Raw genomic sequence first — 13,093 nt, 5'->3', positions numbered from 1 at the left:
TGAAGATGAGGATGGTGCCAAAATAAAGATGATCCAATGAGATTCACAGTCCACAAAGGGTTTACAAATCAAAACTGAAAGCCCAACAAAGCACAAAATGATGACAAAAACATAAAATGGCACAACAAAAGCACAAGACCATAATTAAAACAATTTCACTTTTGACTTTTGATGTGCTAATTTCTCCTACGTCTGACTACCCTCAATTGTTACAGTGCCTTTTATCTGTTTGGTCCAAAAAAAAAAAAAAAAAAAAAGAAAACAGGTCCATCCCCAATTTGGGTATTCTGACAAAAACAAAATACTCAAAAAAGCATTCTTGATCCTGTGCTAGAGCAAAGCATACTACGGCAAACGCAGGCTAAATCGCTACAATTTACAGTTCTTAATATCTCTGCGCATCATGCAGATCTGAGTAACCTTGGTGACAGGCAATTCAGTGCAAGCTGTGACAGCACCAGAGAGATTCTACCTGTGAGTCTTCATGCATTTCCATAAAAAAATTAAACTAATCAAATTCTGCACAATCACAAAGCCAAAAGGGGCAAGACTGATTGAAAACAGATTTATATGATATTTATATATAAAAAAAGGAATTTTACTTTGATGCCATACGGGGGGGATAATATTTAGCAAGCACAAGGCAAGTACAGCACACCAACTTAAAATACCATAATTTTACATGCAAAAAAACAACAACAAAAAAAACAGGCATGTGGTCTCTGTTTATGTATGATAAGAATGTGCAGATAAAACATTAATATACAGTACGTTTATGCAAGTTAATATTTCATATTGTTAATCACTCCCAATGACTTTTCCCAAAAAATAAGTTCAAACATTAGTGAAATCATCACACTCACTCATTCCAGGCTCGGTCAGATAGCTGTAGCGCTTACGTAAGGCTAGAGATGCAAAGGTATGACGTCGTTCTGGCTTTTCAGTCTGTAACAACAACAACAAAAATCCTATCATTTCTCCCATTAACAATTTCCCTTTCTTGCCTAGTTTAATTGTAGCTATCCTTAAAGTTAAGCTTACTCTCTTATTGTTCTTTTATTCTAAAAACATTTATCACTACAAAGAAAGTCACAATGAGTTGGCCAATATCTAATGTTTAAATGATTTGGAATGTATGATTTGTGCTTTTCAAGTCATGAAATACTGAGATTGGGTTGGCCTATACTGAATGCAACAGTTGGGTTCCGAAAGTAAAAATCCCATTCATTTTCTCCATAGAGAAATAGATTTTTAATGATAATTTTAAATGATAATCTTTTCTTTGTATTTTTTTTTAATGTATTTAATAGCTAAATTCCCTATAAACTACACTACCCATAATCCTGAAAAGAGATCCACCAATCAGAGAAGTCACTGTCACAATAGAAATGGGAACTACACCTCAGCCATGACAGCCCACTCCCATGAAGCACTGCGAATGATATAATCGACTCGCAATATCTTACAATAAGTTTAAAATATATTGTTTTTACACTTATAATAAACAACTACAACATTTTATACTTTACCATAATTTTTTTTTTATCTGATTACGTAATTCACAGTGCTTCATAGAATTTAATTTAATTCCCTTATAAAGGACATTAAGTACAAAGTCTTGTGCCTTTGTCTTATATTTTGTTCGATTTTCAAATACTTCAAATCAAAGTTTTAATGCTGTGATTTTGAAATTGGTTTCTTCAGTTCATGCCTTAGAAAACCTATATATATATATATATATATATATATATATATATATATATATATATATATCCCATACTGTATGGAGAAAATGAATGAGAAAAATAATCAGAACCAAGGCCGCTGAAAAGGTGAGCAGTCACTGTTGCGTTCCATTGTCTATGTAAGCATTAAAGGAAATCAATGTTAAAATTATTTATTTTAAGTAATTCTTAAGGCCATGAAACTATGATTGACTATGATCAGCTGGGTCAGTGGAGAGCACAATGTACAGCACTTTATTTTTCCAAATACATATTATTTCAGTGATTTTAAATCAAGTGTGACTGCTTTGATATGCGATACAATTAAAGGCATAGTTCACCCACAAAGGTAAATTCTGTTATCATTTACTCACCCTCTTGTTATAAAACCTATATAACTTTCTTTCTTTCATGAAACACAAAAGGAGAAAATAGATAACATGTTAGTCCTGGTCACAATTCACAAAAAGTGTATGGTGACTGAGGCTGTCATTCTGCCAAACATCTCCTTTTGTGCTCAATGGAAGAGAGTCGTAGTGGTATGGAAGGACATGCAAGTGAGTAAATAATGACAGAATTGTCGTTTTTTTGGGGTGAATTATTCATTTAAAAATCACTATACCTTAGTATAAAAGCCCTGACAGTCTATGCAAAAATACCTGGTACATTGATGGGTAAAAAAAAAAAGAATCAGCTTGCAGAATGTTGCAGCAGCATGCATTGTGTACAATTACAGTGCACTGAACAGAGTAAGTGCCAAAGTACCCATCTTAGACCAAGCCATCTTAAACAAATCTTCACAGAGCAAGTAACCCAGAGCTAAAGCAACTGAAACACTTGCACACCACATGGAAATGAGGGGACAGCTCTATTACCTCTTCCTCAGGATCTGAATCCTCATCCTTTTGGTTCCCAAGATGCATTGCAGAAACAGAGGGGATAACGTAATGAAGAGCAGGGGAAAGAAACATCAGGGTGTGAAAAAAGGGTGATTGAAAGCACACTGAATAAAAATTACTGCAAAAGCCATAGCAAAGAAACACAAAGGGGGGAAAATCAAAAAAGCACAAAGCAACAACCACAAATGCTGTTGGAAATAAGCATGAGCCTGTGTGCCTTCAGCCAAAGCGAGATCCAAATCAAAGGTGTGATTTGGGTCAGCCACAACAACAACAAGTTGAGAGAAGCTTGAAACAGATAAAAGACACACTCAGGCAGTTTGAGCCAAGATTAACCCTTAATGACTACGAACACTGCTCTATCTTTCCTGAGTATGAAGATGGCATGATATGGCGCAGATGATCGTAGTTCAACCTTACCTTTTTCAGTCCTGGCAGTGTGATATTTAAGTTACAGATAGGAGTCTGAGCAAGACCCTTGGAGGTTTTGACCTCTCTGAGGAAGGACAGACGGCCACAGGGCTCTTGGCTGCTATCTCTGATCTACAGAGGACAAACAAATGTTACTGATATCTCATTAGACTTAAAGTTTGATTTTGCCTAGAAACTGAATCATAAAATTGATCATAGATTAGCCTATCCAATTTAACAATGTAGAAGATTTCAGGAATGAACAGTCACAGACTGTGGAGAGCCACATGGTATTTCCAATTCTCTGTTGATATCTCTAGATGAATCAAAGTAATGTCCTGATTATATTCCCCCCCCCCCCCCCCTTTGCATAAAGACAATTTTGCCTATTTTAGGACCAGTAAGATTTTTTAGCATTGCAACGTTATTTTCATGACAATTAATAAAATAAAATAAAAATAATCTAGACAGAGCAATATGTATTACTGTCCTTCAGTAATGAGAATGAGATGGTGTTTTTCATTGCATTACCATAATGAAAATGTGCTATACTGGTATCTCTACAATTCTTTACATGTATCTACACCAGAGGAGGAATAAATGAGAAAAATGAAGTACCTTCACACAGAATGGGAGTCTGTTTTCCTTGAATGCGTAGAAGTTGAAAACCAGATGCTGTCCAGCTTTGGTCAGAGGGGCCAAATTGCCATAACAGTCCACATGGATGGGTTTCCCTTCCAGTACCTGTAAAACAGCCAGGCGTGTTGATGTAGCATTTTCTTAAACACATTCATGTGCAAAATGTAAAAAGCTTTAAAGGGTCCGTGAAATCCAGATTGGAGTTTTGTGGCTTTTAGTCCATGTCTGTTAGCTCTGAAGCCATCCATATTCTAGTGTTTACATCCACCCTGGATGTAAACACTGCCACAGACACACTAGGCTCTACTTTAACAGCCTGTCTAAACAGCATCTGCCCTCTCTCCTCTAGGCCAGCACATATGACACCGCCCAGCCCCTGGCTCTCTGATGTTCTTCGTGAATATCAGACTGACCTTAGAGCGGCTGAGAGGAGATGGCAGAAATCTAAAGATCCAGCAGATCTGAGTAAGTATCAGTCTCTGCTTGCTTCTTTTTCTGATAACGTTAAATCTGCAAAAACGTCCTATTATCAGGACAAGATCAACAGCACCACAGACACCCACAGCCTATTTAGAACATTCAACACACTCCTCTGTCCTCCCCCTCCACTACCTGATACCTCACTGACAGCTGATGTCTTCGCCACATTTTTTCACTAATATGGTTACAGCCATTAGCAATACATTCTCAGCACCACAGCCTCTCAAACATCCGCCTCCTTTATGCAGCTTTTCTATCTCTATTTTCTGTTCTCTGACTTACACTGAGGTCTCTAAACTCCTCCCCTCCAACCACCCCACCACCTGTCCCCTTGGCCCTATTCCTTCCCACACTCTCCAAGCCATCTCTCCGTCCATCCTACCTGCACTCACACACATAATCAGCACATCTCCACTTACAGGCATTTTCTCCACTACATTTAAGCAGGCTCGAGTAATCCCGCTGCTTAAAAAACCTGCACTTAAACCAACACAAATAGAACACTACAGACCAGTCTCTCTCGTCCCATTCATGGCAACAACACTTGAAAGGGCCGTTTTCAATCAGATCTCTGCCTATCTCTCGCAGAACAAGCTGCTGGATGACAATAAGCCAGGCTTCAAAAGTGGACATTCCACTGAGACAGCCCTGCTGTCTGTCACTGAGTCACTGAGACAGGTGAGAGCTGGATCCAGATCATTCATGCTGATTCTACTGGACCTTTCTGCAGCCTTTGACACAGTCAACCATCAGATACTATTGTCCAAACTCTCTACTCTGGGCATCACAGGAACTGTGCTTGACTGGTATAAGTCCTATCTCTCAGGTAGGTCCTTCAAGGTAGCCTGGAGAGGTGAGGTGTCCAAGTCACATCAGCTACTTACTGGGGTACCTCAGGGCTCAGTGTTTGGGCCACTTCTCTTCTCTATATACTATACACAACATGACTGGGACCCAGCATTCAAGCACATGGATCCTCTTACCACTGCTATGCCGATGACACACAGCTCTACTTGTCTTTCCAGCCCAACAACACCATGGTGACTGCTCGAATCTCGGCATGTTTGGAAGACATCTCGGCCTGGATGAATGAACACCACCTGCAACTTAACCCAGCGAAGACTGAGCTCCTTGTCTTTCCAGCCAACCCTGCTGTTGAACACAACATCACTGTTCAGCTGGGTTCAACTAATAATGACTTCAAAACGGTCAGAAATCTAGGGGTAACCATCGATAACCAACTCAATTTCACAGACCACATCTCAAAGACAGCACGATCTTGTAGATTTATACTCAACAATATCAGGAAAATAAGACCCTTCCTCTCTGAACATGCCACTCAACTTCTTGTCAGTCACTTGTCATAACTATACTGGATTACTGTAATGCTCTCATTGCAGGCCTCCCTGCATGTGCAGTTATGCCCCTGCAAATGATCCAGAATGCAGCAGCACGTCTGGTCTTCAATGAACCAAAGGGAGTGCATGTTACACCACTCCTTGTCTCTCTTCACAGGCTGCTGGTTGATGCATGTATCAAATTCAAGGCTCTGATGCTGGCATACAGAACAGTCACTGCATCTGCTTCAGCATACCTAAAATCATTTCTGCAGAGCTACGTTCCCACCAGAAGCCTGTGGTTGGCTAATGAGCGGCGCCTTGTTGTACCAACACAAAGAGGGACCAAATCACTTTCCCGGACTTTCGGTTTCACTGTTCCACGTTGGTGAAATGAACTTCCCAACTCCATCCGTGAAGCAGACTCACTCTCTGTCTTCAAAAAATGGCTAAAGACACATCTTTTCCATGAGCACTTAACCATGCACTCAGTAACTTTTGTCTTTGTGTCATCTTGGACTTACACTGACACCTACCGGCTTGGATGCAACATCATTTAAAACCAATCATTTCAGTTTCAGATGCCATTGTAGAAATTTACTATTCACAGTCAGCCATGATTACTTTAATCAGTGAGTGAAAGTGTCAAATAACAGGACGGTTACTGAGATTAAGAGAGTAGTATTTGGCTGGTCATGTGATTCTAACATGGCAGCCCCCATGTATGGACCCTCTCCATGTATAATAAAACAGCTTTTATAAGGTTACTGATATGACTGGAGTCTTCATTTTAATGTGAGTGGGCATGATTTCCTACATATATTGCAAAATTACAATTCACGTCAATAGGAGTTAAACTTTTTTTATGAGAAGAAAATTACTGAGTGCACCTTTAAAGTTGACAATTTTTTTTTAAGAAAATGTACACATTTAATATTTATCTTCTGGGGAAACGGACCAAAAATATTAATGACTCATCTTGCTCTACATAGATTTTTGTCCAATCAAACTCTCTCAAGAATGAGAATGTCCCGATAAACAAATCATGGTTCATGGCTGTGATGTAAGCTTAAGCCTATTGGACAAGCCCTTTAATATATCCCAACCCAACGTTCTGTTTCAATAGGAAATACTTCAAAACAGGGCAGAAAATAGCACTCGTCAAGCCATTTCATGGGGTCTTTAAAAGAATCAGATATGTTTTTACTGGCAATCACCAGGTATAGAGTTTCTCACTAAGTATAAAAATAACATTGGGAGTTTATACAGGGTACATCAAATCTAGAAATTAGAGCAACACGTCTAAAAGTATAACAGAAACATGTAACGCATTTACCGTTTTTACAACATCGACCAGCATAAACACTGGTTTGAAGGGCATAACCCTTGTAATGTGTCCGCCCGAAGTAATTACACTTATGCACACTCCACAACACACACACACACACACACACACACACACACAAACACATACGCACACCAGAGCCCTTCTACCAAGGTGAGCCTACAAGCTTAGCATAAAATAGCATAACGCGGCAGTCCTTCCATTGTAAACATGCACTGTCGTCACATGCTAGTTGGCTGTTACACTCTCTGCTATGATAGAGCCGTGGAGATTCTTATCTCAGTAAATAAAATAATCTTTGCACACACACAACGGCGCTTCCGTGATAAAATGATGGAAAAAGGACCTCTTAATGCTATTTGATGTACAAAACAAGCCCAGATGGGACTTGTGATAGAAATCAAGTATTTTTCAGCCTATATAAGGTGCATTTTAATTACCACAGAAAAGTCAAAAAGTCTTAACTATCACCAAAATGCAGAATGAGATGATTAATGCCCATTGCAATGAAAATGAATCCTACAGCATGTGGGGATTGGTCCTTTGAATTAGTCAAACTCCCACTTAGACTTTGGGAAATGTTTAATGTTACTTGAATTAGTGCTATTATAATGCATTTCTATCTTTATAATGTGGAAGGCTTTGTTTGGAAAAACATTAATAAATATTGTTACACTTTGTTTTTAGTTTTCTTTCCTAAAATGGACAAAAATGCATTTTGACAGGAAAAGTATATATACTGTCAAATTTCAGCACTTTCAAAATCTGTGATTAATTGCGATTAACTACAAAAAAGTATGCGGTTAATCACGATTAAAAAATGTAATCCACTGACAGCACTACAACAAATTAAACATGTACCTCAATGTCTTTGCTTCTGGCCACCTCCTCAAAATTCTCCTGTTGTTCCAGAGTTTTGTCCACTTTATCGTCTGTCATACAGAAGCATCGCAGGCTGGACTCCACAGGGTCATTCATTTTGGCAAACACCACAAACTTGGCCATGTAGGGCACACAGATGAGCTCCCTGTATAACTGAGTGGCCAACCCTACAGTCTCTGGAATCTGGTGGCAGTCTGCAAGCCAAAACCTGGAGAAGACAAGAGAGGCAGTTGCAAAGTTGTAAATGTGAGATTTTGACAGAAAGTACCTTTACATTCTGTAGAATTTGATCAGAGATATTTAAGTAGATCAGACCAGGTATGATGATTTTATAAGAGAGAAGATAAGTTGTTCTTGTACCTGGCAGATACATTTGTGGTGAAGGACACACAGTCATTCATGAAAGTGAGAGGTGTGGTACCAGTGATGTCCTCCCACTGAGCCATTGATGTGCCACCTGTTGCAAGATGCTTTATTAGAATATTTGGAACAATAAAATTGTATTATGTTTGTAATAATACATTGTTATTAGTATCTTTAAGGCGAACCTACCAGTTATACTGCACAGGAGGCGTAGGCTGGGTGTGGTGTCTCCTTTGTATCCATTGACTACACCCTCTCCAGAGAGTGGAGGCATTGGTACGGTCATGGTGATTGGCTTATGAAACTTCCTCCTGCGAGGCTCCACTGTCACTATGGGGCTGAAGGTTGCACGATTACCTATAATCTTCTTCACAGCCTCATCTGGAACAGGCTGGGCCTTTAAGAGAGAGCAATAGCATTTAAAGACCACATGAAATCAGTATGAGAGTTTTGTAGGTTTTATTCTATGGGCTATATTTTTGTGATTGCGCTAGGCGCAGCACCACGTGCAATGACCGTGTGCTGCGTCTTATCCAATTTTGGTGAGAGCACTTATCCCAAGCGCAATTTTTGTGCCAGCGCAAAGCGCAATTGGGCATCAGTGGGAGTGCTTGCATTATCTGTGGGTGTATATCATACCTGTCAACACTCCCGTTTTTCCCGGGAGTCTCCCGTATTTCACACCCATCTCCCACCCCCTCCTGTTTTGTTATTTCTCCCGGGAAACTCCCGTAATTTGTATGGCCCAAACCTCGTTATATGAATAATCACTTCAATATATTATTCCAAGGTTGTCCAGCTGCCAGATCTTGTATGAAACGCATCCTACTCACACAATCGACACATCCTACAAATTTCAACCCATTTGTGACCTCAACCTGGCAACCTACAACCCAGTTGCGCTGTTGATATCTGCGCAGGTAGTAGACGTGGGAAGTTGAATCAAGCATCACTGGTAGATGGGAGGAGGAGACTCAGGTGGTGCTCCGGCGAGAAAAAAAAATATATATACATGTAAATTTAACAACAGCTGGACGGAAGAATTTAATTTCATATCTCAAAGCCATATCGACAATGCCCGTGCCTTTTGCAAAGTGTGTCGCACTGATTTTAATATCGGACAAGGTGGGAAAAATGACGTTACTCAGAACATTAAATCACAACGGCACAATTGCACAGCGGAGGCATAGAAGGGCCTTCTTTATCTTCTTCTTATTATTTGTTAAGTGCCATTGCCCCAGAGCTTGATGATGAGGTCAAAAATATCTGCCAGACCCAGCCATTTGGATTACTTTGTGATGAGTTAAACAACATGCAGAAAGAAAAATATCTTGTAATACTGGCAAGAGTGTATGCTGAGAACAGTCATGAGGTTGTGACCAAATTTACTGACATGCCAGTATGCAATGTGGGCACAGTAGAAAGTATTTATGAGAAGCTGAAAACCTCTTTGAGGTGAGTTTTTTTACATAATGAAGAATGCACTTAAGGCTCAGTTGAATTCGATAGCATGAATGTTTACAAAAAATGTATCTGTCTGATTATGACAGAAATAGAGGAATCCCATGGGATAACCTGGTGGCCTTCAACTCTGACAACTGCAGTGTAATGAAAGGAAAGCACCATTCAGTCTTCACCAAACTAAGAGCTAGTCAACCTTATATTCAGGATGTGGGTTGCATATGCCACCTTGCCCATCTTGCCACAGGCTGTGGTATGAAGACCATCAAAGCCTCAGTGGAGGATTTCCTGGTTGGTGTGTATAGCCACTTCCACAAAAGGTCAGTATAAAAGACGAAAAGTCTGTCTGTTAGTTAGTCTGTTCTCTGTAAATTTACATAGGGTATAATGACTCAGTTTATCCACTATTCGTGTAATTCTACTTGTCCTTATTTTTTGTTGTTTGTGTTTCCTGTAGTGCCAAGAGAAGTGAGGTGTATAAAGAGTTTGTGGAGTTCACAGACACAGACAACCTGAATCTGCTCAGATACTGCAGAACACGATGGCTCAGCCTCCACACGTGCATACAAAGAGTGCTGAATCAATGGGCTGCAGGCTTACTTTAATAGTCATGAGGATGAGAGGAGTGCTAAAATCAGGAACCTGGCAGGCTACTTCAATGATGCTGAGATCAAGTTCTATTTTCTGTTTCTGAGTGCCGATCTTAAGCCACTGGTTGCGTTCAACACTGCCTTCCAGATAGGTAGAATGAATGGTGGAGACCTAGCATTATATATACATAAAAAATAAATGTCTGTTTTATTTAAGTTTACCCATGTTTGCCCAATAGGCAGAGGGAGTGATGATCCATAAGCTACACAGTGAGATGACAAGACTGGTTAAGAGATACTTGGGCTACATTGTTCCAGCTAGATTAATTGTGGATAATCCAATCAGTGAAGTATCATATGGACACGAACACCAGCTGGCAAATGAGGATCTCTTCATTGGGGCTGAGGCCAGATCATTTCTTGAAAATGAAGAACTCTCCTCCATGTTAATGACAAAAATATATCAGTAAGTTATAACTTCAGTAATAATGATATCTGCTTCATTTGTCTTTCTTCATGATTCCTGGTTAATATGTGATTCTGTCATAAATGTGCTCTTAGGACAATGAGAGCTTTCTATGTGGAAGATGCTGAAGGTCTTTCCCTTAGACTCACAGCTGCTCAGTGACCTGAAGCTGTTGGACCCAACCTCTCGCCTGGACATCTCTCCTGAAACAGGTTGACCTAGTTATTTTGTGATTTTACCTACCCCCTCAAATGATCTTATTATTGTAAGAATACCAGCTCCGTACATTTAAGTATTAAGTATTTAACCTAACTGATAAGTATGACTGATAATGTGTTGGAAATCTGTTCATACCACATAGTGATAAGGCTAGGTCGCATGTTTCCACAACTGAGGCTTGATCCAGATAAACTGAGAGAGGAGTTCACAGACTACCAGGTCACAGCAAGGAGTTAACCAAGGAAGAGAGAGTGGACAGATTCTGGGGCCTTGTAGGGAAAAGTGAGACTGAGACCTGGTTCAGTCATCTGGCTAGTCTGATGAAGGCACTACTTTGCATTCCTCATAGCAATGCCTCTTCAGAGAGGACTTTCAGCATGGTCAGAAAGATTGTAACAGAAAATCGAATGAGCATTAATAATAGCACACTTTGTGCTCTCTTGTGCTGCAAAATCAACTATACAAACCCTACATACAAGTACACTCCCTCCAGGGGGATACTTAGAGCAGCAAAGTCCACTACTTACAATTACAATTCTGCATGTAAGAAACACTAAGCCATACTTATGCAACACATACTGTAAACACACAATGTTAATGTAATGTTTTTGTTACATGTTCCACAGTGCTACATTACATGCACCACAGTGTTTATGTAATAACATTTGTAATAATAAAAATAAATAAAAAGAAACATGAAGAAGTCACGTTATTATCATAATAACGTGACTTATTCATGTTTCTTTTTATTAATAATTATGTATTTATTTATGTGTATTTAGCCTGCCTCTGCCATCCAGCAACCAACCCCGCTCAGAGGTCTCCTGGATTTTGGTACCCAAATGCTGACAGGTATGGTGCACAAATATGCACAAACTGTTGGTGTATTGTATGCTAATGAAGTGGTGCAAAGCGCAATTTGCTATTTTCCTGAGAAATACATCACTGCGCTAAGACGTCTGAGAACCATGTGTAATCTCTGCGCAAAGTCTAAACTCAGTTCCTGCATTTGAAGATTCCACCAGCAGATGATATCAAAGAGCTAACAATCACTTTTAATACTAGCCATGATTTATGTGTCAGTAAATCAATACATGCCCGGTTCCAGATCAAAATCGCTGAGGGTGCTTCTAAAAATAGTGGGGGTACTCTGTATAAAGTGGGGGTCTAAAGTAATTGTAAAAAATTCAGATTAAGTCATGTTTAATGCTATCAAAACAACTTGATATTTAATCCACAAATTACACTGCCTTTAAGATTTATTTAAAAAACATTTTTTTTTTTTTTTTTTACAGTCATTTGTAGCTACGTTTTCTCTGCGCATGAATGAAGCAAGCGATGTCGGAAGAAGCAATCAGCAGCCGCTGATCTAGAGTCAGCTTTTGCGTTTCACTGAGAGTTACGGTTTGGATTTGGCTTTGGTAAGCTGATCCTAGAACAGCAGTCACATACCGCTTTATTCTTGAGCTGAAATCAAACGAAACAGGCGGTGGACTGAGTGATAATTGAGGACACACTAACCTCATTCACACTGGGCTCTGATCCCGGAATATTGCCGGGATAAATGCCAGGGATCCGTCTGTGTAAATGCAAGCCGGTGCAGGAATGCCCGAAAATTTTGTCCCGTGATCAGACCCTTGTAACATTGCCGGGATCAATCCTGCGACATCAGAGCCGAAACCATGAAGAGTGTGTGTCGTAGTGATGGCGTATTTATCATGCGAAGGAGAAAGTTTGTGTGCAGAATAGAGATGCAACCGTTTCACAGTGTACCGCGTTTAAAAAAAAAAAAACCGTTGCCATTTGTTTCATTCACGGCATTTTGAGAGTCAGGACTTTTTCAGATTTTTGTAAATATACAAGTAAAGAAATTTATGCTTCCATTGTAAACATCAGTTAAATAATAATAATAATAAAAAAGGCAATTGGCTACATTTACAGCTTCACCCACCTGACGTGATAAAATAAATTTGTTTTTTATTCAGAACGCAGCACACAAAATGTCAGAGCTTTAACTTTATTTACCCCTCATATTGGTGCGGTTGAAATCCACAATGTACAGTAAGAATACTTTGGGTATTAAAAATGTTAATGATGGTTACCCAATTTGTAAATTGTGACGAAAAAAAGTGCCAGGTCAAACAGAGAAATTTCAAACCTGAAGTACATTCTCCGTGAACATCCCATGGAATTTGCGAAGATGAATGTAAGTGAAAAGGGAAAAGGGCAAGAACATAACGATACAGAAAATCAGTTTACCCAAATTATTTGGGTATT

General features: G+C 39.4%; 1 protein-coding gene across 2 annotated transcripts in view; it reads right to left on the bottom strand.

The window, feature by feature from the left end:
• LOC127423362 (ankyrin-3-like) overlaps positions 1–13,093 on the bottom strand; it is a 211,160-nt gene that overhangs the window by 26,608 nt on the left and 171,459 nt on the right. For both annotated transcript variants that reach the window (XM_051667608.1, XM_051667607.1), the window contains exons 31-37: positions 8,270–8,477; positions 8,078–8,174; positions 7,697–7,925; positions 3,653–3,778; positions 3,044–3,166; positions 2,600–2,626; positions 864–945 (exon numbers count right to left, since the gene is read on the bottom strand). In XM_051667608.1, the coding sequence (XP_051523568.1) occupies positions 864–945; positions 2,600–2,626; positions 3,044–3,166; positions 3,653–3,778; positions 7,697–7,925; positions 8,078–8,174; positions 8,270–8,477 (892 nt within the window). The remainder of the gene's footprint in view (positions 1–863; positions 946–2,599; positions 2,627–3,043; positions 3,167–3,652; positions 3,779–7,696; positions 7,926–8,077; positions 8,175–8,269; positions 8,478–13,093) is intronic.

The sequence above is a fragment of the Myxocyprinus asiaticus genome, chromosome 32 (genome assembly GCF_019703515.2).
Source record: "Myxocyprinus asiaticus isolate MX2 ecotype Aquarium Trade chromosome 32, UBuf_Myxa_2, whole genome shotgun sequence".
Lineage (NCBI taxonomy): Eukaryota > Metazoa > Chordata > Actinopteri > Cypriniformes > Catostomidae > Myxocyprinus > Myxocyprinus asiaticus.
The sequence above is the reverse complement of the archived record's forward strand: the minus strand, read 5'-3'. Positions and strand labels throughout refer to the sequence as shown.